Source organism: Beta vulgaris, chromosome 6 (assembly GCF_026745355.1).
Source record: "Beta vulgaris subsp. vulgaris cultivar EL10 chromosome 6, EL10.2, whole genome shotgun sequence".
Lineage (NCBI taxonomy): Eukaryota > Viridiplantae > Streptophyta > Magnoliopsida > Caryophyllales > Amaranthaceae > Beta > Beta vulgaris.
The window spans coordinates 20,019,871-20,042,231 of NC_079207.1; the positions used below are offsets into that span (position 1 = coordinate 20,019,871).

The 22,361-nt window shown below is 37.1% G+C and overlaps 1 protein-coding gene across 2 annotated transcripts; it reads right to left on the reverse strand.

Moving 5' to 3' along the window:
- Positions 1-13,271: 13,271 nt before the first annotated feature.
- Positions 13,272-21,125, reverse strand: LOC104896118 (serine/threonine-protein phosphatase 7). Of its 2 annotated transcripts, XM_010682820.3 has the most exons (6): positions 20,607-21,125; positions 17,877-18,383; positions 15,897-15,950; positions 15,476-15,622; positions 13,785-13,895; positions 13,272-13,617 (listed from the first exon to the last, which is right to left on the reverse strand). In XM_010682820.3, exons 1-6 carry the CDS (start codon positions 21,045-21,047, stop codon positions 13,537-13,539), a joined length of 1,341 nt encoding a protein of 446 aa, XP_010681122.2. In that variant the 5' UTR covers positions 21,048-21,125; the 3' UTR covers positions 13,272-13,536. The 2 variants fall into 2 exon arrangements, with proteins under 2 accessions (XP_010681122.2, XP_010681123.2); XM_010682821.3 differs by lacking the exon at positions 15,897-15,950 and having other exon boundaries at positions 20,607-21,124.
- Positions 21,126-22,361: the final 1,236 nt, after the last annotated feature.

Consider the following 22,361-nt stretch of genomic DNA (forward strand, 5'->3'; position numbering starts at 1 on the left):
CGAGTTTTATATCCTAAACTAGCCAATCATAGAAATAATAATGCTCCAACTTCCAACCTCCACGCACCGTTCTGGGACCCAAAATTTAGGCATATATTTCAAGCTAGCTAGATAAAAAGAATTAAGTGCATTGGTTAGTAGATGTAATCCTAAAAGTAAAAGATGCATTAATAGCGTGTCATGGTGGTTATAGAAAGACAAGTAAGAGAGAGGGGAGGTGGCCTATAATATTACTTCCTCAATCCCATAACATAATGCTTGTTTGCTTTTCACACGCGCGGTCTTCAAGATATATTTTACTTTCAATATCTTCAACTATGTATTAATAAAAAAATATAAAAAGTTGATATTATGAAAGTATATATTGAGACAAATATAATAAGATCGTACATGAATATGTTTTTTTTGTATATATTAATGAGAATATTTGGTTATAGATTTTAAAGTTTGACCTTAAATATAGAGAAACAAACATTCTATTATGTGGCGGAGGAAGTAATACAACAATTAAGATATTAACTACTCCTTCCATCCCATAATATAGTGCTTGTTTCTTTTTTACACCATCTCCAAGATAAACATTTGGCCTGTGATATTATCTTCAATTCATTATTAATAAAAAATATAAAAAGTTGATATTATATTTATATAATGAGAATATTTATCCTACATAAATATATATTTTTTTATTTATATTTACAAATGAGAATATTCGGTCAAGAATTTCAAAGTTTGACTTCAAGAGTGATAAACAAGCACTATATTATGGGACCGATGGAGTGCAAAGTAAAATTCATTCAATTCCAAATATTAGCCATTAATTAACCAAACTTCCATCTTCGTTTCCATAATTACTTTTTTCTTATTATATTGCTTCATATCGCCAAGTTACAGTTCAGTATTAGTGGTAATAACAAATCAAATCAAATCAAATCAATAGATCACTCACTAATATTCATAAGTTCTCGTAGAGCTTGAGGGTGTGTTCTAATTCAACTTATATCTTTGCTTATTTGAACATATGTGTATTTAAAAAGACTTAGACCTTATCAAAACTTATATAAACTTATTATACCTTATTTTTTGAGATCGAGTGTACCTTGTCTTTGCTTATTTTTGCTGAATCAAATTTTTATGAGATTATTTGAACTTATCTAAATTTAATAGACCTTGTTAGTCCTTTTTTGGATTTGTAGAACTTTTTTAAATAAGGACTGATAATAAGATGAACAAAACATGCGATGAATCCATGAAGTTATAAACTCAAAATTAAATATTTCCTCCGTTCTTTATTAATTGCAACATATGTGTTTGAGTCACTTTTTAAACGAAATAAAAAAGATGGTGTGGTAGGACAAAAAGTGTGGGTAAATGATGAAAGTTTTAGTTAGCTTTAGTAATTGCAATTCAGTCTATTTGACTAGCTTTTATTACCAAAAAGGGAATTGTTGTAATTAATATAAAACTACCTAGTTAGTACTCCCTCCATTTTTTTAATTCAATGTCACTTTCAAACTTTTTTCAAGGTATTTTTAGACCATTTAATATAAAATTAGAGGGAAAAGTAAAAAGAGAAAACTTTTTCATGGAAAAACTGAAAAATCATACTCCCTCCGTTCTGTTGTTTTAAATGAAACATTGATTGAAATGACAGTTTTCATTGATCAATTTTGGCTCCAATTAATCGTCATTATATAAAGAAAAACATAGTCATGTGGGATCTTGTTAGATTCATCTCGATGCATACTATCAAGTTACAACTTATTTTTATTTTTTACATGTGCACAACTATAGATATTAATGATTAAATAAACGCGTTGGGTTGTGTGAAAAAACAAACGTTTCATTTAAAACATAACGAAGGAAGTATTGCTTTTTTGTGGAGCCAAGTACTTCAAATAATAAAAGTTTAAACAACGTAGCAATTAAAAATAAACAACCATTTAAGAATAATGTATCAATTATACGTTTTTCATATGTACTCATAGCTATAGTACTCGGAATTGTGTATAGGTCATGCGTTGGCTTGGTATTCAGTTTACTAGCTGTGAGAATTTTTATGTGTCATGAAAGAAATGGGAAAGGTCATTCAAGAGCAACAAGCTACAAAAGGTGAGTTATGATGTGGTTACTGCTCTAGACCATCATATATGGAGAAGTGGAAACTATACTTTGTCGAATAATGCTGTGAACCAGCCTGATTGGATTGTAAAAATAAACATACAGAGAGTGTTATATTTAAGATTTTCAAGGCTAGAATGAAAATAAGATATGAACAAATATTAAGAACTTGTTGTACCGTCATAAACAAACCACTGCCTAGAAAACAAGATTCGGTGCAATCGAGGTGCACAATTGTACTCGTCGATTCGTTTCCTAAGGTTTACACAACACACAATGGCAGTCTTGGTGTGAGATGGAGATACTAGAACTTATGCTCAATAGAGATGAAGAAAGGAAGAAAAGAGATAATAGAAAGATCATTACAAAACCAGAAAATAAATAATATTTAGAGGAGTAGAGAAGGAGAAGTAACTTTCCAGTAAAACAAAGGGCTCCAAGGAATTCAATGATAAAATTAATCCACTTAAACTCATGAAGATGAAGAATTGAAACTCCTATCATCAAGAGAATTAATGAAATAAATAGATTTTCATCATAAGGATGAAAACTATCCTTAACCACGTAATTAAAAAAGGGGTTACACAAAATATCCAAGGAAATAATAATTAAAACCTCGGGAAAAAACATTATTGGGCCTTCACCCGATCGGGTGCGGCGAGCCCTGCCAGATCGAGCCCTAGACAAAAATCACAAAGCCACACAGGGGTCGCCCGACCGGGTGAACCCCGCGATCGGGCACAAACAGCGATTGCCCGATCGGGCCGCCTCCTCCCAATCCCATCGGGCGCCCTATATTTTTCCTATTTCCCATCTTTACTTCCAACTAGGGATGGCAATGGGGCGGGTCTGGGTCGGGTCCACCTGGACCCAGACCCAGACCCATTTATTTTTCACAGACCTAGACCCGCCCCAGATCCGTTGGGTCTAGATTTTTCAGACGCAGACCCAGATCCGATGAGTCTAGCGGGTCCATGGGTCCATACTGGGTCCTAAATGGGTCCTTCTTAGTTTTAAGTTTTCATCACATTTTTGAATATATGTAATTAAAAATTTTCGCCCTAATATATATAGGTTCTTGTATGCATGGTTAAATCATTCTCTAAATAAAATTTTAAGAATTAACTCATAAAATATTAAAATGTTACAACTTATAAAGTTACATGTCTTAGTGGAGTTACAATACTAACGAGTTCACAAAATCACAACTCGTAAAATTTTAGAGTTTATAATATGTAAATGGGTTCGGTGGGCGGGTCTAGGTCTAGCATATGTGGACCTAGACCCGACCCGACCCATGTTCTTCGGGACCCAGACCCGACCCAGACCCATTGGGTCTAAAATTTCTGGACCCATACCCTTATAAATGGGTCGGATCCTAGCGGGTCTGGGTCGGGTCCAGGACCCATTGCCATCCCTACTTCCAACAATCCCTCACTAAAAATGAGAAAAAGAGAGAAAGAAAATTTTTGGGCATAAGAGGAGATCAATACACAACATCTGGTGTTACATTTAAGTAAATTGAAACTAAATGTTAATGAAGTGGTACAATGACTTACAAGCTCAAGGGTGGACAACCCTTGAAACCCTTAAACTTTTGATCAAAGACTGGACTAACTTTAAGATTTAAGACACCCCCCCCCCCCCCGGAACACATATATCACTCCAAAAATCTAGTAAACTCCCCAAAGTTAACGCGTTTTAAGCCATGCGTTTACCTTAGTTTTCATGAATGCTCTAGGAAACCTCCCATGTTTCCATAGAAGATGGCGAGTATTCACAACCATATAGGTGAATCCCTTGTGCTTCTCAATAGCACAAAACATCTCTTAGGTATAATTAAGAGTTTAAACAAACTCAACCTCCACAAAAATTACAACGGTGGATTTCTTAAATTCTTAGAGCACCTACCACGTAAGGATAAATCCATTAAGAATTCTCAACGAATTCATCCTAATACAAACATTGTAACACAAAATGTCATAGGGATGTAATATAAGTAATGCTAATTATATACACTTCCTGCGCTCCAGCCCATCCCCCTCGACAAATCAAGAACTTGGTTACTTGCCAACCTCTTAGTCAATGGATTCGCCAAATTCCTTTCCGACCTTATATAGTTCATAGCAATAACTCCATTCTTGAGTAGTTGTCTCATAGAACTATGTTTAAGGCGTATGTGCCTCTTCTTACCGTTATAATTGTTATTGTTAGCTACACCAATTGCCGCTTGCGAATCACAATTCAAAGATATCAGAGAAGATCTTTCCCCCCTCCCCCCCACAATGCGATGTCGACAAGAAGACTCCTTAGCCAATCCGCTTCTTAACCTGCCAACTCAGGAACAATGAATTCATATTCCATGGTGGAGTGAGCTAAACATGGATATTGTGAGGACTTCCATGATATAGCACCTCCACCTAACAAAAACACATAACCACTAGGAGAGAATACTTCATCATTATCGGATACCCAATTAGCATCACAAAAACCTTTCAAGACATTAGGAAATCGATTAAAATGCAAACCAATTTCCATGGTACCCTTAAGATACTTTAGCGACCGATAAAGTGCATTTCAATGTTCAGTACTAGGATTATGAGTATAACAACTTAATCTACTTACCGCATAAGCAATGTCGGGACGTGTGATGTTCATAAAAAATATCACACTCCCTATTACCTTAGTATATTACTCTTGAGACACACTAGGACCCTTCACTAGAGGAAAAAACTGAAAGTGTTGCGCTTTAAGGGCTGCGTTTTTTTTAGAAACACACCCCTTAAATATGAAGGGCTTCAGTTAGCCAAAAAACGCAGCCCTTACTATACGAAGCGTTGCGATTTTTAAGGTAACCACAACCCTTTATGTGAAGGGTTGCGTTTACCTTAAAAACTGCAACCCTTCTCTTTAGAAGGGATAAGGTGAAGGGCTAAACGCAACCCTTCGCTTGACTAAAATAAATGCGCGCACACTTATTACTAAAAACTACACGAATTTTCCTCACTCAATCACTCACTTACTCCCTCTCACTCTCACTCACTTACGCATACTAACCACCGGATCCCTGATTCAACCACCGACGACGATTTCTTATATGCCACCTTCACTCTCTCCTCTTATCTTTTCTTCTCCAAGCTCATTGCGGGTTTCTAGTTACGGGTTACTAGTTGCATGCGCCACCACCACGACGCTGCGCCACCTTCACTCTCTCCTCTCCTCCTCTTCCGGTAATTCCCCTCTTTTTCATTTTTTTTACTTTCCAAAACATTAATGCAAATTTTTTGTTTCCAAGCTAAGGGTGTTGTTTTTTACCTTTCATTTTGATTACTAAAAAATCTTCTTTTAAGTGTGTTGTAGGGTGGGCGGGGGTGGGGGAGGGCTAGGGAGGATGGGCAGGGGGTGGGAGGGTGTGTGTGGTGGGGAGGGTGGGGAGGGTTGGGGATGCTGGGCAGGGGGTGGGGGAGGGTGGGGAGGGTTGGGGATGCTAGGCATGGGGTGGGGGAGGGTGGGAAGGGGGTGGGGAGGGTGTTGTTTTTAGTTAAATTTGCTTTTCTTATTTGATTATGTGATTAAAAGGGGAGAGGGAGTTTTATTAATTGTAGGAAAAGAGACTAAGAAAGACAAATAAAGTTCCAACTATCTCGTCTCTCTTCATTTCTCGACACTGGTGGTAAGAGGTAACTAGTTTAATTTCTTTGCATGTTTTATTTTTTGTTTGATTTGTTGATGAGCTAGATAAAATTGTCATGTGTTTCAATTTGATTAAAGTTATGATAATATATTCATGTATGTATGTTTCTTGATATGATATTGTATGAAAACAATGTAGTTTACCTATGAATCATCATCATAGGCCTAGATATTTGTTCAAGACTTACTCATTAGGAGTAAGTCTTATATATTCCTCGGTTCCCGTCCAATTTGTATTCTCGAGTCATTTAACCCCAAATTCTTTTTGAACATGATAATATGAGGTATTATATAACTAGTGTGTAGATTTTTAGGTTTGCATTAATTGTTGGTCAAATTTCGGGAACGTAAATATGATTTTAGGCCTATTTCGGCCTTTTCCCGTCCAGTTTCTACTTTTCGAGTCATTTAACCCAAAATTCTTTTCAAACATGATAATATGAGATACTATATAACTAGTGTGTAGACTTTTAGTTTTGCATTAATTGTTGGTCGAATTTCGGTAATGTAAATGTGATTTTAGGCCTATTTCGGCCTTTTCCTGTCCAATTTGTATTTTTCGAGTCATTGAACCCCAAATTCTTTATGAGCATGATAATATGAGGTATTATATAACTAGTGTGTAGATTTTTAAGTTTTCAATAGTTGTTGGGTGTGCAGGGGGGAGGGGTTTGGTGGGGAGGTGGACAGTGGTGTGTGAGGTGGTATGTGCAGGGAGGTAGGGAGGTGGCAGGGGTGTGGGAGGTATGTGGGTGGGTATGGGGTGTGTATGGGGAGGTGTGCAAGGGTGAGGAGGTGTGCAGTGGGCAAAGGAGATGGGGTCTCTTATTGGCCAAGTGGGTCGGATGCCACTCGGATGAGGGGCTAATGAGGCCCATGCTATCTGAGTGGGTGCCAATTGATACATACCATATTTGGCTAAGTTTATGAAAGTTACTTAGAAAAGAAGAGGGGATCTCTTAGTGGGTCGGATGCCACTCGGGTGAGGAAAAAATGAGACCCATGATGTCAGAGTGAGTGCCAATTGGTACTTAGCCATACTTGCCTAAGTGTATGAGAGTGACTGGGCAATGGAGAGGGGCTATCCTATTGGCAGAGTGGTCAGACGCCACATGGATGCGGGGATAATGAGACCCATGTTGTCCGAGTGGGTGTCAATTGGTACTTAGCCATATTTGGCTAAGTTTATGAGAGTGGCTTGGCAAAGGAGAGGGGGTATCCCATCGGCCGAGTAGGTCGGACGCCACTCAAAAGAGGGGCTAATGAGCCCCATGTTGTCTGAGTGGGTGCCACTTGGTACTTAGCCATATTTAACTTGGCTTATGAGAGTGACTCGGCAAAGGAGATGGGGTCTCTTATTGGCCGATAAGGTCGGACGCTACACGGATGAGCGCCTAATGAACCCTATGTTGTCCAAGTGGGTGTCATTTGGTACTTATCCATATTTGGCTAAGTTTATGAGAGTGACTCGACAAAAGAAAGGGGGTCTCTCTATTAGCTGAGTTGGTCGGAGGCCCTACGGATGAGGGGCTAATGAGCACATGATGTCCAAGTGGGTGTCACTTGGTACTTAGCCCTATTTGGCTAAGTTTATGAGAGTGAGTTGGCAAAGGAGATGGGGTCTCCTATTGGCCGAGTGGATTGGACGTCACTCGGATAAGGGGCTAATGAACCCCATGTTGTCCGAGTGTGTGCCACTTAGTACTTAGCCATATTTGAAAAAGTATGAGAGCGATTCAGCGAAGAAGAGTGGGTCCCCTATTGGTCGAGTGACGCTCCTTAAAATGTTGAGGCTGGAGGTCATGTGACGCTCCTCGAGATGCCGAGGAGGTCGTGGACACTCCTCCGCACGTTGGGGGCTTCTGAGCCCCAAGTGGCCGAGGGAGGTCCTTAGCCTTATTTCGGCTAAGTATTTGAGTGACGCTCCTCGAAAAGCTGAGGGAGGTCATGTGACGCTCCTCGATATGCCGAGGAGGTCATGGATGCTCCTCGGTACGTTTGGGGCTTATGAGCCCTAAGTGGATGAGGGAGGTCCTTATCCTTAGTTTAGTTAAATACTTGAGTGACGCTCCTCGAGATGCTGAGGGAGGTCATGTGACGCTTCTCGAGATGCCGAGGAGGATGCCGAGGAGGTCGTAGACACTCCTCGGTACGTTTGGGGCTTATGAGCCCCAAGTGGCCGAGAGAGGTCCTTAGCCTTATTTTGGCTAAGTACTTGAGTGACGCTCCTCGAGATGCTGATGGAGGTCATGTGACGTTCCTCAGTACGTTGAGGGCTTATGAGTCCCCAGTGGCCGAGGGAGGTCCTTAGCCTTATTTCGACTAAGCATTTGAGTGACGCTCCACGAAATGCTGAGAGAGGTCATGTGACGCTCCTCGAGATGTCGAGGAGATCATAGAGGCTCCTCGATACGTTAGGGGTTATTGAGCCCCAAGTGCCTGAGGGAGGTCCTTAGCCTTATTTCGAGTAAGTACTTAAGTGATTCTCCTTGAAATGTTGAGGGAGGTCATATGACGCTCCTCGAGATGCCGATGGAGGTCGTGGACGCTCCTTGGCACGTCAGAAAATTACGAGCCCCAACTAGACGAGGGATGTCCTTAGCCTTATTTTGGCTAAGTTAGTAGGACACTCCTCTTATTACTGACTAGGTGCCAATGAATATGCTTCTCATCTTGGGGGAGCTAAGGAGATCTAGGTTTCCCGAGAAGGTCTCATGATGTTACTCGGATATCGGTACCAACTAATGATACTTAGCTGTTTATGGGTGCTCCCTTTGTTTAGGTCCCAGCCGGTTAGGCTGAGCATCTCGGGAGGGACGAATGATCTCTTCGTGACGAGTGAAAGCCATACACATCCGACTTTGCTAGAGAGTTTGTTGGAGATGAGCTGCAATCAAGGTGACGTCTGTTGCAGTTATGGGTGGAGGGTCAGCTGCTTATATCTGACCCGATGTTGCGGGATGACCGACTTCGCGATACCGATGGATTCCCCATTGGGGCGGAATCATCATCATTGGGATAAAGGGATAGCATCGTAGGTTGGCTTGGGAGCGTGTCTTCTTGGTGCATGATGGGATACTTGAGCTCTCCCGGAACGGTTGGCTTGGGAGCGTGTCTTCTTGGTTGGAGCTGTTTTTGAGTAACAATGAGGTGAGTTTTGCTAAGTAGCAACGGGGTGAATCTTGTTGCGTGGTGGCAAAGTAACTTTTATATTATCCCTACAAACGGCGCCAAACTGTTTATATCTAGAAATTAAGGATGCTCATTGATAAGTGTGTTTCAAACGTACTTTATGGACTCCTTTTAGCTCATTTTGATCTTCTTTCTCCCCTTTCTTCCCTCTTTATTCTCCATTTCCCCTTCTATTTCATTCACTTGATCATAGTGATATTTTGCTAGATTTTTAGTCATTTTTTACCGAATTTCTAGTACATTGCTTTCACCTTGTTTTGTCATATTCTTGATATAGGTGAAACTACTAAGATGGCTACGATTTGTAAAGTTGGAAAAGGTAGCAATGAAAACAAAGCACACATTGATAAATGGTGCGCTTGCACCATTCCCCATGTCCGCTCGCACAAAGGAGCACATTGCACAATGAAATCTTGAACGGAGAACTTCAAATGGACATAACTTTCAAAACCAAATCGGATGAAGGTTAATTCCAGTTGGAGGTGAAAGCTCGTTTCATATCTTTCCAACGACTGTCATAAGCTGATTTGGATATAAAACGAAGAAGTTATGCTCGTTTTAAGTTGAACTGTCCAGTTTGAGGCAGAAGGGTGAGGTGCCCGCACCTGTTTTGGTGCGCCCGCACCTCATCTTGGTGCCGCCGCACCAGCGTTTCCGGAAAATGAGTCTGGCTTCATTAAACGAGTTTTGTTTTATTTTTGAGACTTATATTCTAGTTTTTACACAAATTCTAGGGTTTTGTATTAGAGAGAAAACACTTTATTTTCCATTGAGATTGGAGATTTGTGATCATAGTTTGAGATTTCCAATACATTCAAGGTACTCTTTATTCAATTTAATTCAAAGTTTTAGTTTTTATTTCATTCTTTCCGTCTTTTGTTCTTGTTTTAGTATTCTAGATCTTCATTCTCTTCTTTCATAATTCGATTTCCATTAGTTTAATCATTACTTAATCATGTTTAGCCTTAGATTAGTAGATTCATGTTTAATTGCTTTAACTCCATGATTAGTGAGTAGTTTCATAATCTAGGGTTAGGGTGAAAGTATGAATTAGGGTTTTAAATATGTTTTGATGTGATTGTGATGTTTAGAGAAGTTTATGCATTGATCTTGGTGTTTTGAAACCTTAGGAGATATTGATCACATTTATACTTTGGTATTTTGATTTCAAATGTTCTTAAATCGAATTTTGAATCTTTTATCATCCCCAAGAATCAACTTAATTTCTAGGCCAAGATATTGGTAGAAATTAAGGGATCCTTATTAGGGTTTTCCGAACTTATTGAATCTCTTAATCAATTAACTAAAGACCATTCGAGAGAGGATTTAGTTGATTGATTAAGTGATTATTCTTGAGGACCATTCGAGAGAGGACTCAAGTAATTTAGAGGAAACTAAACCTTGTATAATCGTCTCCGTACATCACAATCGCATTTGCATTCATTGGCTATCCTTATTCATACTAGTAACCTTAACTCTAGTGTCTTTTATTAGATATTTAGACTCGTGATATCTGCTTGTTTTTGTCATTAGTTAGTATTAATTGTTACCAAACCTCTTTCAAACCCCCAAATACCTTTCAATTAGGTAATCTAGACTTGATAGACTTTAACCAATCCCTATTTCCCTGTGGATCGACCCTTGACTTGCCCTTAATATTCTCTTAGTAATTGCTTGTTAGGACTTATAAATATTGTTTGGGAAGCGGTTTTTGGTGCCTTAACGACACACTAAAAGCCTCTTATCACTCATGCGTGCTGAGAGACTTGATGTGGGCCCCCATGAAGGTACGTCTAAGCTCCATTATTCGTACGTAGGAATCCTATAAAACAAGGTTAGCCTACCCCGGGGTGGTCCCGGGATCCCCCATCCGACGCTCAAGTCAGTAAATGATTGAGGTCGAGAGAGATGTTCTAGGTTTTGTAACTCAGAATTGCTTACCTTTTGAATGATGAGACAAACGTTGTTTACAGAAGATGAGACCTCCGATAAATAAGAGTATTTTAGTCAGCTCCACCTGGTGGAGCATTGTCTTCCCTAGATATAGGGGTATTTTAATAACTTTGCCGTAAATGGGCTAGTCCATGAAATGAGCCCAAACAATAGCAATTAAAAAAACAAAAAGAGTATATTATTAGAGGTTAAATACTTTTATCTAAAGAAATGGCAACTGAAGAGGAAAGTGACACAACCACAAATCAGAGGACGTAAAGGTGCCATCGAGGTGCTTGTCACTCTTTGGACTTTGCTACCATTACAGGTACAGAGGAGATTTGTCCACCGTTTGATTATCCTTTACATGGCTTTAACATGTTATTTAAGAGAGTGATTCTCGGGACATTGTCCCACCTATTTAAGTTAGATATTGATTAAACCCAATCTCTGGAAAAAGGCGGAAAAAAATTAGTAAATGCCTTATGGTGTAAAATTTGTCACGTAGATGTATAAAAGACCACATTTAGACTATACTTCCTCCGTTTCTTTTTACTTGCAACGGTTTGACTTTTGCACTATTCACCAACTCTACTTAGTTTATGTTTGGTGATTTATAGTTAAGGAAAAACATATTCATGTGGGATCTTATTAGATTCGTCTGAATGTATATATTTTCCGAATATATACTTTTTATAATTTTTATTTATCGGTAATTAAACTTACGGATTATTGAAGTTATGCATTGGCAAGCGTGAAAGTCAAATTGTTGCAAGTAAAAAGAAACAGAGGAAGTATTAATTAGTATTTTATCCCGGGTGATGCGTCAGGTTAGTTATAATTATCAAATATATTATTATTTATAAATTTCATAATTGATTTTATTAGCTTTCGGTAGAATTCTGTTTAGGTGCAAAATTGAAAAATTGGACGTTATGACATAAAAAAAAAATTCTAAAGATTTAGGAATAACAATAACAATAACAATTTCAATGGAATAATGGTAAGAGAATTTCATTACATAATAAAAGTGTTACAGATCAAAAAACTTTCTTTGTAATTACTTATAATTATAAGACTTTAATATATTTTACTTTGAAATATTAAGCATTATAATTATAGTGACTTAATGGTTAAATTCTCACATTTCATTTCAAAGATCATATGTTCAAATCCTAATAAGTTCACATTATTAATATTTTTATAAACATATGTATTAGAAGCTTGAGAATAGTGTCACGTGATACCGTACCTCTTATAGAAATACCATTTTATAGTATAAATTGAATAATTGATGTAAGCAAATATGTAATTCACATTAATCCCTATCTCTAAAATACACCTTAATACTAAATTTCCTTATATCTAAAATTATAAACTACTTATGTTGTGTATTCTATTTAATCATGTGGTCCCAACTTTCTCCCTCTAGAATCCTTAGTATTCTTCAACTTTCTCCACTCTCAAATGTTGATTTTTTCTGAAAAACCACGTTACGAACACAAATTTGGCACTAAACCAAATAAATCGATTTTTTCTTTTGTGAGATAAAAACCTATTGTCAGATTTAAATTCCCATTTCCAAGCATTTACTTGCACATTACCTCATATGATCCACTTGCTCGCCTAACTTTTTTCAATTCTTCGTGATGAAAAAGGTTTAGAGGGTGTTTGGTATGGAAAACATAAACAGAATGGAAATGATTTGGATAAGGAGGGGAAATGGAAATAATAACCGTTACCTTTAATTGTTGTTTGGTATCTTAGTGGAATGGAAACAATTGAGAGGATTATGATTGAGTAAGGAAACGTGATTTGTTTCCACTAGTTTGATAAGGGTAACAAATGGGGGGATTATGTTTCCCCTTGAAAACGGTATTTGTTACTTAACACTCATACCAAACAATTAGAAATGGAAACACTTATTTGAATCCGTTTCCTACATCAAAATTTTTCATACCAAACACCCTCTTAGAATTGCAAAAACAAGGAGAGAGTGAAGAAATTGAGGGGTTAAATGAGATGTGTCCTGTGAGTCAATGCAATGGGGGTTCATCGTCGGTTTCAGAAGGAGATTTCATCTCACAAAAAAAAGTTCATGAAAGGTGATTTCATGCCAAGTTTGTTTTTAAGGTGGTTTTCCACATAAAATGACATTGAAAATATGATTTCTCACCAAAACTGACATCAAAGGTGATTTTTAATAAATTCCCTAATATATATAGTAGAAAAATTATATATTAGGGAAATATAAAAGCATAAAAGTAATAGTAAATTGATAGCGTCCAAGAACCTTCTAACATAAACCAACCCCCCTGCTTTGAGTACAGTAGTGAACTCAGATGCCTGATTTCAGCTCCATATATAAGAACATACATAATCCATGCAAACTCCAAGTCTCTAGGGTAAAAAGAAAATCAAAAGATCAGCCGCTAACTATATTTTCCTCCCCATTCCCTATTGGATTGCAATACAAATAGAATAATGAGGCACAGCAGTAAGCTGCTTATATACAACAAAAATTACAACAGGATCAATATTAGCAAACACAAATCTACATACAAAAGACGAGAGGTTCTTCACCAAGGGACACAGTTCTCACTGAGATGATACCATAGATGCTAAGTCGAGTTCTCCATCAGAGTCGATCACTTCCTCAAAGTCATAATAGGGATTAGCCTGTAATACGAGAATAAAGGAACAAACACCGCAATGAACCCAAGAACCAATATTTTGGTATACGCATATTATCGATGGGTTGAACAATTATACATCATAATATATGGAATATGCTATGACTTATTAGTCTAATGCAGCTGCTTTTCTGATTTTAAACAAGAGCATACCTTAGGTCTTGGTGAGACTGCTTCAAAACTATGGAATACTGGAGCATCAAAATTCGGAGGCTCCAGCACAACATATGCTCCTCTATTATTATGTCTCTCTTCTGATGATGCCTGCAATAGAAGAAAATGTATTGTAAGGAATTTATCAACCCAGACCCATTATAGAGCACTTTAACTGGTCACTTTCCAACTTCATCTCTGTCTAACTGTCTTACACTTAATTTCTTACTTTACTAACTAATCAGCTCATAATATACACATGCAACTAGGTATAAAGCAAGTGCGCAATGGACCAGTAGTAAATTAATGCTTGTTCCTCTACTGATTTATCAGTTGATCTTTCAATCATCAGCAATGAAAATCCATACTTTTCAAGGAGTATTCCATCTAGCTGCAGCACAGATAATGGAGTAACTGAATCCATAGGCAGCCTCTGCGTAGAATTGTAGAGGCGGCAAGCGAATCTCACTCTTATGAGTCTTATCAATTATGTTTGGGTCACATTCGGGAAGTGAATCAATTTGTTCGGACTGAGGTCTGTCTTATTTGTGTCAAATGTTACCCTGAATTCGTAGCAAGGACTTCTATTTTACCTGCTATTCTTTCCTAGATCCGTTTCACCCTACTGTCATTTTCTCATTAAGAAATGACATTCAATTTTTCCATAGAATTTTTGGTTCAGGTCAGAATTGGGTCAGTTAGTTTCAGGATAGGATAGGGTTATTCCAAATTGGGTTAGTTTGCTAGGTCTATATGACCAAGTGTACAACTAGGCACTAAGCCCACTAGATTATGTCACAAGGATCTGCAATAAAAACAGGCTACATGCTCCATTATACTACTTCAAAATTGATATATTTGAGCTATTTACTAGTTTCACCACCATCACCAGAGAGGTAATGTGCCATATACATTTTGATAATGGGGTTTGTCAATGCTCCAACTTGCCAAATACATTGGGGAACTGGTAACAAAGTGTCAAGATTTCTAGTGGCAGATCAATTTGATTAGAACCACTATGCTAAGTAGCACCAAGTTCTTCATTACACGCATAAAAAGGTTCAAGTTCTAACAAAAAGAATCACAAGAATAATATGATGTAAACAGCAAATTACATTGAAATAAATAAATATAAAATACACACAATTTTGAAAATTAAAGATCATTCAGTGCGCTTAAAAGGTTCAAGTTCTAACAAAAAGAATCACAAGAATAATATGATGTAAACAGCAAATTACATTGAAATAAATAAATATAAAATACACACAATTTTGAAAATTAAAGAACATCATTCAGTGCGCTTAAAGAGGGATCAAAACGAATGTGGTTTATTACTTTAAAACGAAGGGGATCATTAATTACTTAAGGTACTGGTCTAAAAATATTCGAAAGCAAAGCAACTACTCGAAAATTCCTGCTGTTTCTTCAATCATGGTTAGAAGGTTTAGCCATATAAAGCATGACAAATCACAAATTAATAAATTCCATTGACAAGCACATAGAAGAACATATTGAAACAAGAATTAATGCCTTCATTAAACCCTTTGAAAACTTCCCAGAAAAACAACATCAAGCATGAGCAGATCACTATTCCAGCCGAAACTAAACAGCTAATAGCAAACAGAATATGCAGAAAAGTATTGAAGTTTAGTTTCCAGAAAAAGGCTGGAAATGCTAGGAGTGGAGATCACCTGGAACTGTGGGTAGTCTGGAGCACTGAACAAAGTGATTAGCTTTCCAGACTCTACAACATGATCAATTGTGTAGCCTTGGTCCATTCCTCCAAGACCCGGCCGTTTTTCCCTTGCATCAGGACCTTCATGTGATCTGATGATCAGCTGTCATAAAATAAAAGGTCAAGCATACCTTAAAATATTAGCACAGAGGCAAGTGACAAATGGTTATAACAAATCGGGTAAGCCAGAGAAAAGAGAGCAAAGGTTTCAATGACAATCACAGCAACAAGCCCACAAGAGACTTGGAAAGATAAAGGAAAGATTCCAGAAAATTAACAAAAAAAAAAAAAAAAAAAAAAATCAACAAGCTGGCATAATCAATTGACCAAGATAATCCTCATATTTCTTCCATCAAAGGTGCTAAAATAGCTTTTACCTGGAAGAGGACGCATACCCTACCTTCCCCAAAAGTGTTCCGCCAGTACCACCACTGCCCAATAGAAACTACTACTATAAATTGTCAAGAGAAAAACTCTTAATTCACAACTACAGCTTTCAAATTGGTTAAGTACTGCATCTCTAAACACCATAAGGTGCTAAGTAGTACTTCCCCCGTTTCTTAATACTTGCGAGTCGCAACATATGTTAAATGCTACATGAACCAACGAGGAGAGACAGTGTGAAACATGACCCATGTGATCAAATAATTAATAAGGATTTCTTTGTGTAAAACTTTATCAAAAAGAGAAATGTTGCAAGTATTGTGAAACATCTCATAAAGGGATAAGTGACCACTATAAAGAAAATAGGAACCTTCATTTACCTACTTATAAAAAGAAAACAATTTCCCCAAGCAGCTTTAATAGGTAATCCACCGTCAACTTGGAAGACATTTTAATGAATAATTATGAGAATCTACAAGTTGTCTTATTAAGATTATATATTTGTATTTCAAACTGCATGCAGGAGATATTCAAGCTAAATTCTCTCATCTCTAAATCAATCACTCGTCCTAAGGCGTCTCTCGGGTTATCAACTGTTGTCGTTCCACTATTGTCATTGTATTTCTTGAAGGAAAAAGGAAAGGAAAAAATTTCATTTTGGGTACTAAAGTTTAACAAATTTTCAATTTGGATACCTAAAATTTTGATATTGTCACTTAGGACAAATCAAGCTTGAATATAGTTTCACTTCGGGTACCTCTAACAAGTAAAAATAAAGATTTACGAATTCATCCATTCCTTATTAATCAATAATCGCAACATGTGGCTTGAGTATACATATTAAAATAATTGCAAAAGTAGAGACATATTGGAGACAACTGGCTCCAATAGCATGTGAAAAAAGTAGATATATGCGAGGGAAAAATTACTAAAAATAAGTGTAGTGATTAATAGTAAATTTCTACAAAATGAACATGTAGTGATTAATAAGAACAGAGGAAGCATAAACTTTTTGAAAAGACCAAATTAATTCTTACAAGTTCAAGGAAAAAATGGTTTTGGACTACAACAAACTTCCCCCAAAGTGAAAAAAAATGAGAATTTGTGTTATAATTACTCTAAGGCATAAAGCACCAATAAAGTTTATTTTAGAATCTATACTTTCAGTTTCAGATAAATTATAATAGTAATTCTATTTTAGAGTTACATCTTTTGTGAAACTTTAGCAATGTTTAGATGCCTTCATATATTACATAGTAACAATGAATGCTACTCCACAAGATATTCCAATTTCACAAGAAAATGTTATTTTAAGATTTACAATAATGTGCATAAAATTTTAACTTTCATAAAATATTTTAGTCATAAAATTATGTGTGTTACATCACTAACATATCATATAAAATGCATGATAGGGGGTGGGGTTGGCCGGTTGGGAGGGCATTGAGGTTGCTGGCAGAATGGGCAGACTCATGAATATAGCTGGACCGAGGAAAGAGAGGGGAGAGAACAAAGAGGAAAAAGGGAGGGGGCGGAGACGCTAATGAAAGTAATTCACGTTTCATCAATATTACCGGCTCAACAATTTAACAAAAACTCGAGACTGTTTTTGGAAGGGTAGGCCAATAGGTACGATTATTCCTAGTTAGATCATAGTTGAGATTATTTAGAGAAGTTCAACAATAGTTGAGATTATTGATGTAAATATTACTTAAAAGTTGTAATATGAATACTGGCTTCTCTTTTAAGCTTGCGAAGTAATAGCATAAAAGCCACGACCTTCAGTAAAAACGTGCGTTAGATACTGTATATTTGACTCTACAACAGCAATCAACAACTAGTCGCCTCAATCTACAACTTCCACTATGTAAATCAAGAATTGTTCTTATGTGCATAATAGTTCTAGTTGAATCATCAATCAGCACCATAAATCAAACAGAATAAAACAAGGAGAAAAGAAGATTCACTGTCACCTTCAGATTGTACTTCTTCAAAAAATTCTCAGTGCAATCAGGACCCCACAAAAGTCCAATGCCTCTCTCCATATTTGGTGAAAGTCCAGGATTCATTGACGGATCAGACCACAGTACATCACCAGGTATCAAGTTTGCACCTTCCCAAGGAGGATCTAGAACAGATCTCCTAGCTTTAGATAATTCTTCAAAGGAGCCAAGAGACAACTTGCTATCAGAGGTTCCATCAGTATTGATACTTATTTTACGATTCCTTTTCTTGCCTTTATTTCTTTTTGATGGAGTAGCACTCACACTCCTGAAAAGTCCTCCATGAGCAGTATAAACACAACCAGCTATAACAGTTGTCAAAGGAAGTCCTTCAAAGCAACCTAAACACTTGCGATAGACATGCTTCCCTTGACCACCATACTTGATCATAACTTCTTTTTCAAAACCATAAACACCAGTGCAATATCTGGACTCGTGATTTCCACGAAGAAGATATACTCGATTTGGCAAATAAATCTGGAAAGGACATATGCTTGGTTATAAAACTGCTTAAAAACAATGATTCAACAAGAAAACAATAGGGAGCCATTGCATAAAATTCCTCCTCCTCCTTCCTCTTTAGCATTTGGGAATGTCCAAACTTTGTCCAGCACCTCTAGAATTAACACTCAATAAAATCTTGAAAACTGCCTCAGGTGTCCACCTTCTTATATACAATGGGGTTCCATCAGAGAATAAAGCATCCAGACAAAGCAAGTAACTGTTGGTTAGACACCTGACTCCACAAGGGTTGGAGTAGCTCTAAAGATTATTTTTCCAAAGAACAGCAGTTGATGTATCATGTTTCCATGAGTTCAAAGTTTTCTTCTTGAAACAGATCAAAATTAGAGAACTTCGCTAACTCGTTCTTCTTTAACATCATGTTAATGACTAAACGCCTCGACATGAAGAATATTTTTTATTATAATACGGCAGCTAAGCATTGAACATCTATCCATTCAGTATAACAAAATAAATGGCCACTTCAAATAATGCAAAGACTTCGTTACAGAAAATTTTAAAAAACGAAAATTACAGTTTCAATATATAAGATTGCAGACATAGGCCTGGCTGAGCAATGACAGTAAAGTACCAGCATCTGGCAAAGTTACAAGATTATAGATATGGAAGCAAAAGAAAAAAGGTATTATACTAGTAAGCTCCATGGATCAGTTTTTACAAGAAAAAAGCTAGTCATTTCTGGTGTAAACGACCAATATAATTGGACCACCATGAAACAACCATCTATGTAAAACAAATGCAACGAGCTTCTAGAGACGTGAATAATGCATTGTTAAACATTCTAACATATTGCCTCCATCAAAAAAAATTGTAAAATAGTAGTCGACTTACTAAAAATAGCTCTCTCTCTCTCTCTCTCTCTCTCTCTCTCACTCTCTCTTTTCGCTCATTCACTTTTACATTTTTATTCACATTTGATCCCTTCTTTTCCACCCCAAGTAGTTGGCTTAATATATGTACACAAACCAGTGTCACCTATTTCGCTAATCCCCCTATAAATTACAAATTGAGCCAAGCGAATTATGGTCGGTTTTGGTTTATTTTTTACCCATTTCGAGCGAATTGCAAATTCAAAAGGCAAATTAGATAGGGAATTAGGTAACACCGACAAAAACCTATCTGGAAGATAAATTTGGAAAATCTCCCTGGCTATAACTTCACTAAAAAATGGGATACTCTGAATATACAGAGATATCAGATAAGTGATGTTGAATGCTCCTAAAATTTTTAGATTGGTAGCAAATTAAGCAAATGTATCACAAAGTCGCCGAAAGCTAAAGAGCCCTGCAACTCCAGAAGAGAACTTCAACAACACATTCTTCAACTGGTGAACAGAATCAAAGAGTAGTAAATAACTAAGATCTACTTAATTTAGAGCACTTAAAGCTAGAAAAACAACTCTATGAGCCTATACAAGCTAATAAACTATCAATAAGAATACGCCTTCAACATGAAGGTCACATCTCAATAGCACTGCAGCTCCTATGGTCTAGAGTCCAGAAAGCTATTCAAAACATCTATCAAACCATTGATTGTTTCCCAGCTAAAGAAACACTTCCAACTCCAAGAACTAAGAAACTATAATTTTAAGAGCAAATACCAGAGGGATAACACCACAAAGCAGATGGCGAATGGAAAACTATATGTTCATTAAAGACCATTAGTCAACCCATCAGCAAATATGCTAAGATTTGATTCAATTTAATTCACAAAACAATTTTTCTAAGTCCAGCTAATTACATAGCTTTTTGTCACTTATTTTCTTTTGCTCACCTCGAGCTTGCTCACAGTCGATCCTAGAAGGGCAATCTTACCCATTTCTCTCTAGGAGCTTTGCTCAATTTATAACCATTCATAACATTTTTTGTTCAGATCATCAAAAAAAAAAGTATATCTAGTGAAAAAAAGCAGCACATAACTACTTTTAATCAATAAAGTGGTATATTGGAACTAAAAACACCACTGTGATATATGTTGGGTTTTTATATACTACTTATTTTTCACAAATATACTTCCTTTTGTAATATATGTACTATTGTTTATTTGTTTTTGCTGAATATCCCAGCAAAATTTGTTCACAGAGCTAAACTTGCCAAAATCACAGAGCTAAACATAATAATATCGAAAAAAAAAATTTCGGAGAAAAGAAAAGAGAAAAAGATAGTACCATAAACAAACCTTCCAAGCTAGCAGCAACAAGTAGGTTTCGAGCCCCCACGCACCTCGATCAACATAATCGCCATTGAAGACATAAAAGCGATTTAAAGAGGGAAATCCAGCGTGATTGAGCAAAAACAGCACATCATGCAATTGACCATGAACATCTCCGACAACCACAACCTTAGAATCATCGGAAACATCATCAATTTTGACGCAATTGGGCTCTTTATGAAGGATTTTTGAGCCGCAAAGGATTAATTTATCGAAAGCAGCAACCGGAAGAACGTTGGGAAGATCAGTAGGTGCGAGATTACGTGATGCCCAATCGAATGAAGACATAAGATTCAGTACCCAATCTAGGGTTAGGGTTCCATCTTCCGGCCATTCAATTGGGAAATGAGGTCTATCATTTGATGAACTTGTCGTCGTTGTTGCAGAAGAATCTGCATCGATGTCCATTTTGGTGGTTTCTGGTGTTAAGCTCAGTACATAAACTTGAGCTTGTTGTGATTTGGTAAACCTACGTTTCTCATTCGAAATTAGAGTTGGAGCCTTGGAGGTGGACTCCGGAAGTGTATGAGCCAAGGTGAACCATGTACTGGTTGATCAGGGCCCAATTAGCTTGATAGTTGGATTGAGCCTCAATCTAAATCAAGTACTTGTCTTAAATCATTGAATAATACGAGTGCGTTGTTTTCGAATTGTTATAGTTGTTGTCTGTGGTTGGTTGTGGCCATCGACAAGTATTTGTCAATTGGGTCAGGATTAGTGGTTCAAGGTTGTAATAGTAGAATATGTCGGTTTTTGGAAATAGTGCTGAGGGACAAGGTGACTCAAGAAGTTCGTGAGCATGGAAGAGGCGATGATAGTTTTTCATGGTTGTAATGTATGTTTTCCGATTTTTCAAACCGGAGGTGTGTTCGAGAGCTCAACTTGTTTAGCTCTCTTTTTAGCTTGGCATTGATCTTAATGGTCCTTGCCTTGACAACTTCATATTTGAAGGCAGCACCCTAGTTGCGTTTGGGGGTTTTCAGCACGCCCACTCATCTGCGTTTCTCCTACCTTGTGGCAACCTGAAATACGCTCGATCAAGAGTATTGAGTCACAAAGGCACGTGACTATTCAAAAGATCATGAGCCCAGAATCCCAAGCGATAGCAGATTGTTGGGATTGCTCATGTGGCGAAACGCGACGCGACGCTCGTCGTTGGTTGTTTGTTATCCAAATTATGAACGTCATCCGAGGTTCGAATCCACCATCACAAGCACTGACCAGCTACCCCCCCCCCCCCTACTAAGTGACTTTTTGTCAGTTTTACATATTTTGGTTTCAAATGGAATGTACGAGTTCGTGAAACTCATTTAGGTTTGTTTGTTTGAATTAGGTTGTTGTATTAGCATTAGGTTATACTTCCACTTTTAATTAAAGCACGATTTTTCGTTGTAAAAAAATTCTAAATGACATATCTGCATTCACTTATTTCATAGAAGCTTACAAATTCTTCTCTTAAAGAAGAATATGTAACAAAACTCTATAATATGTGAACAGGAACAAATTAAACTATATCTAGATATGTTAGTTAAATACTCTTGTAACACATCATCAAATGCTTTATTCAAAGTGTAAATGTATGATGAGAATGAATTGAAATGATTTGTACTCTCCCATCCAGAAATATAATTTCACACCAAACGATCACTTATAATTAAGATGACCTCGATGGTTGTATATGGCATGCCGAATACAAAGTAAATTGGTTATTAATGGATTATA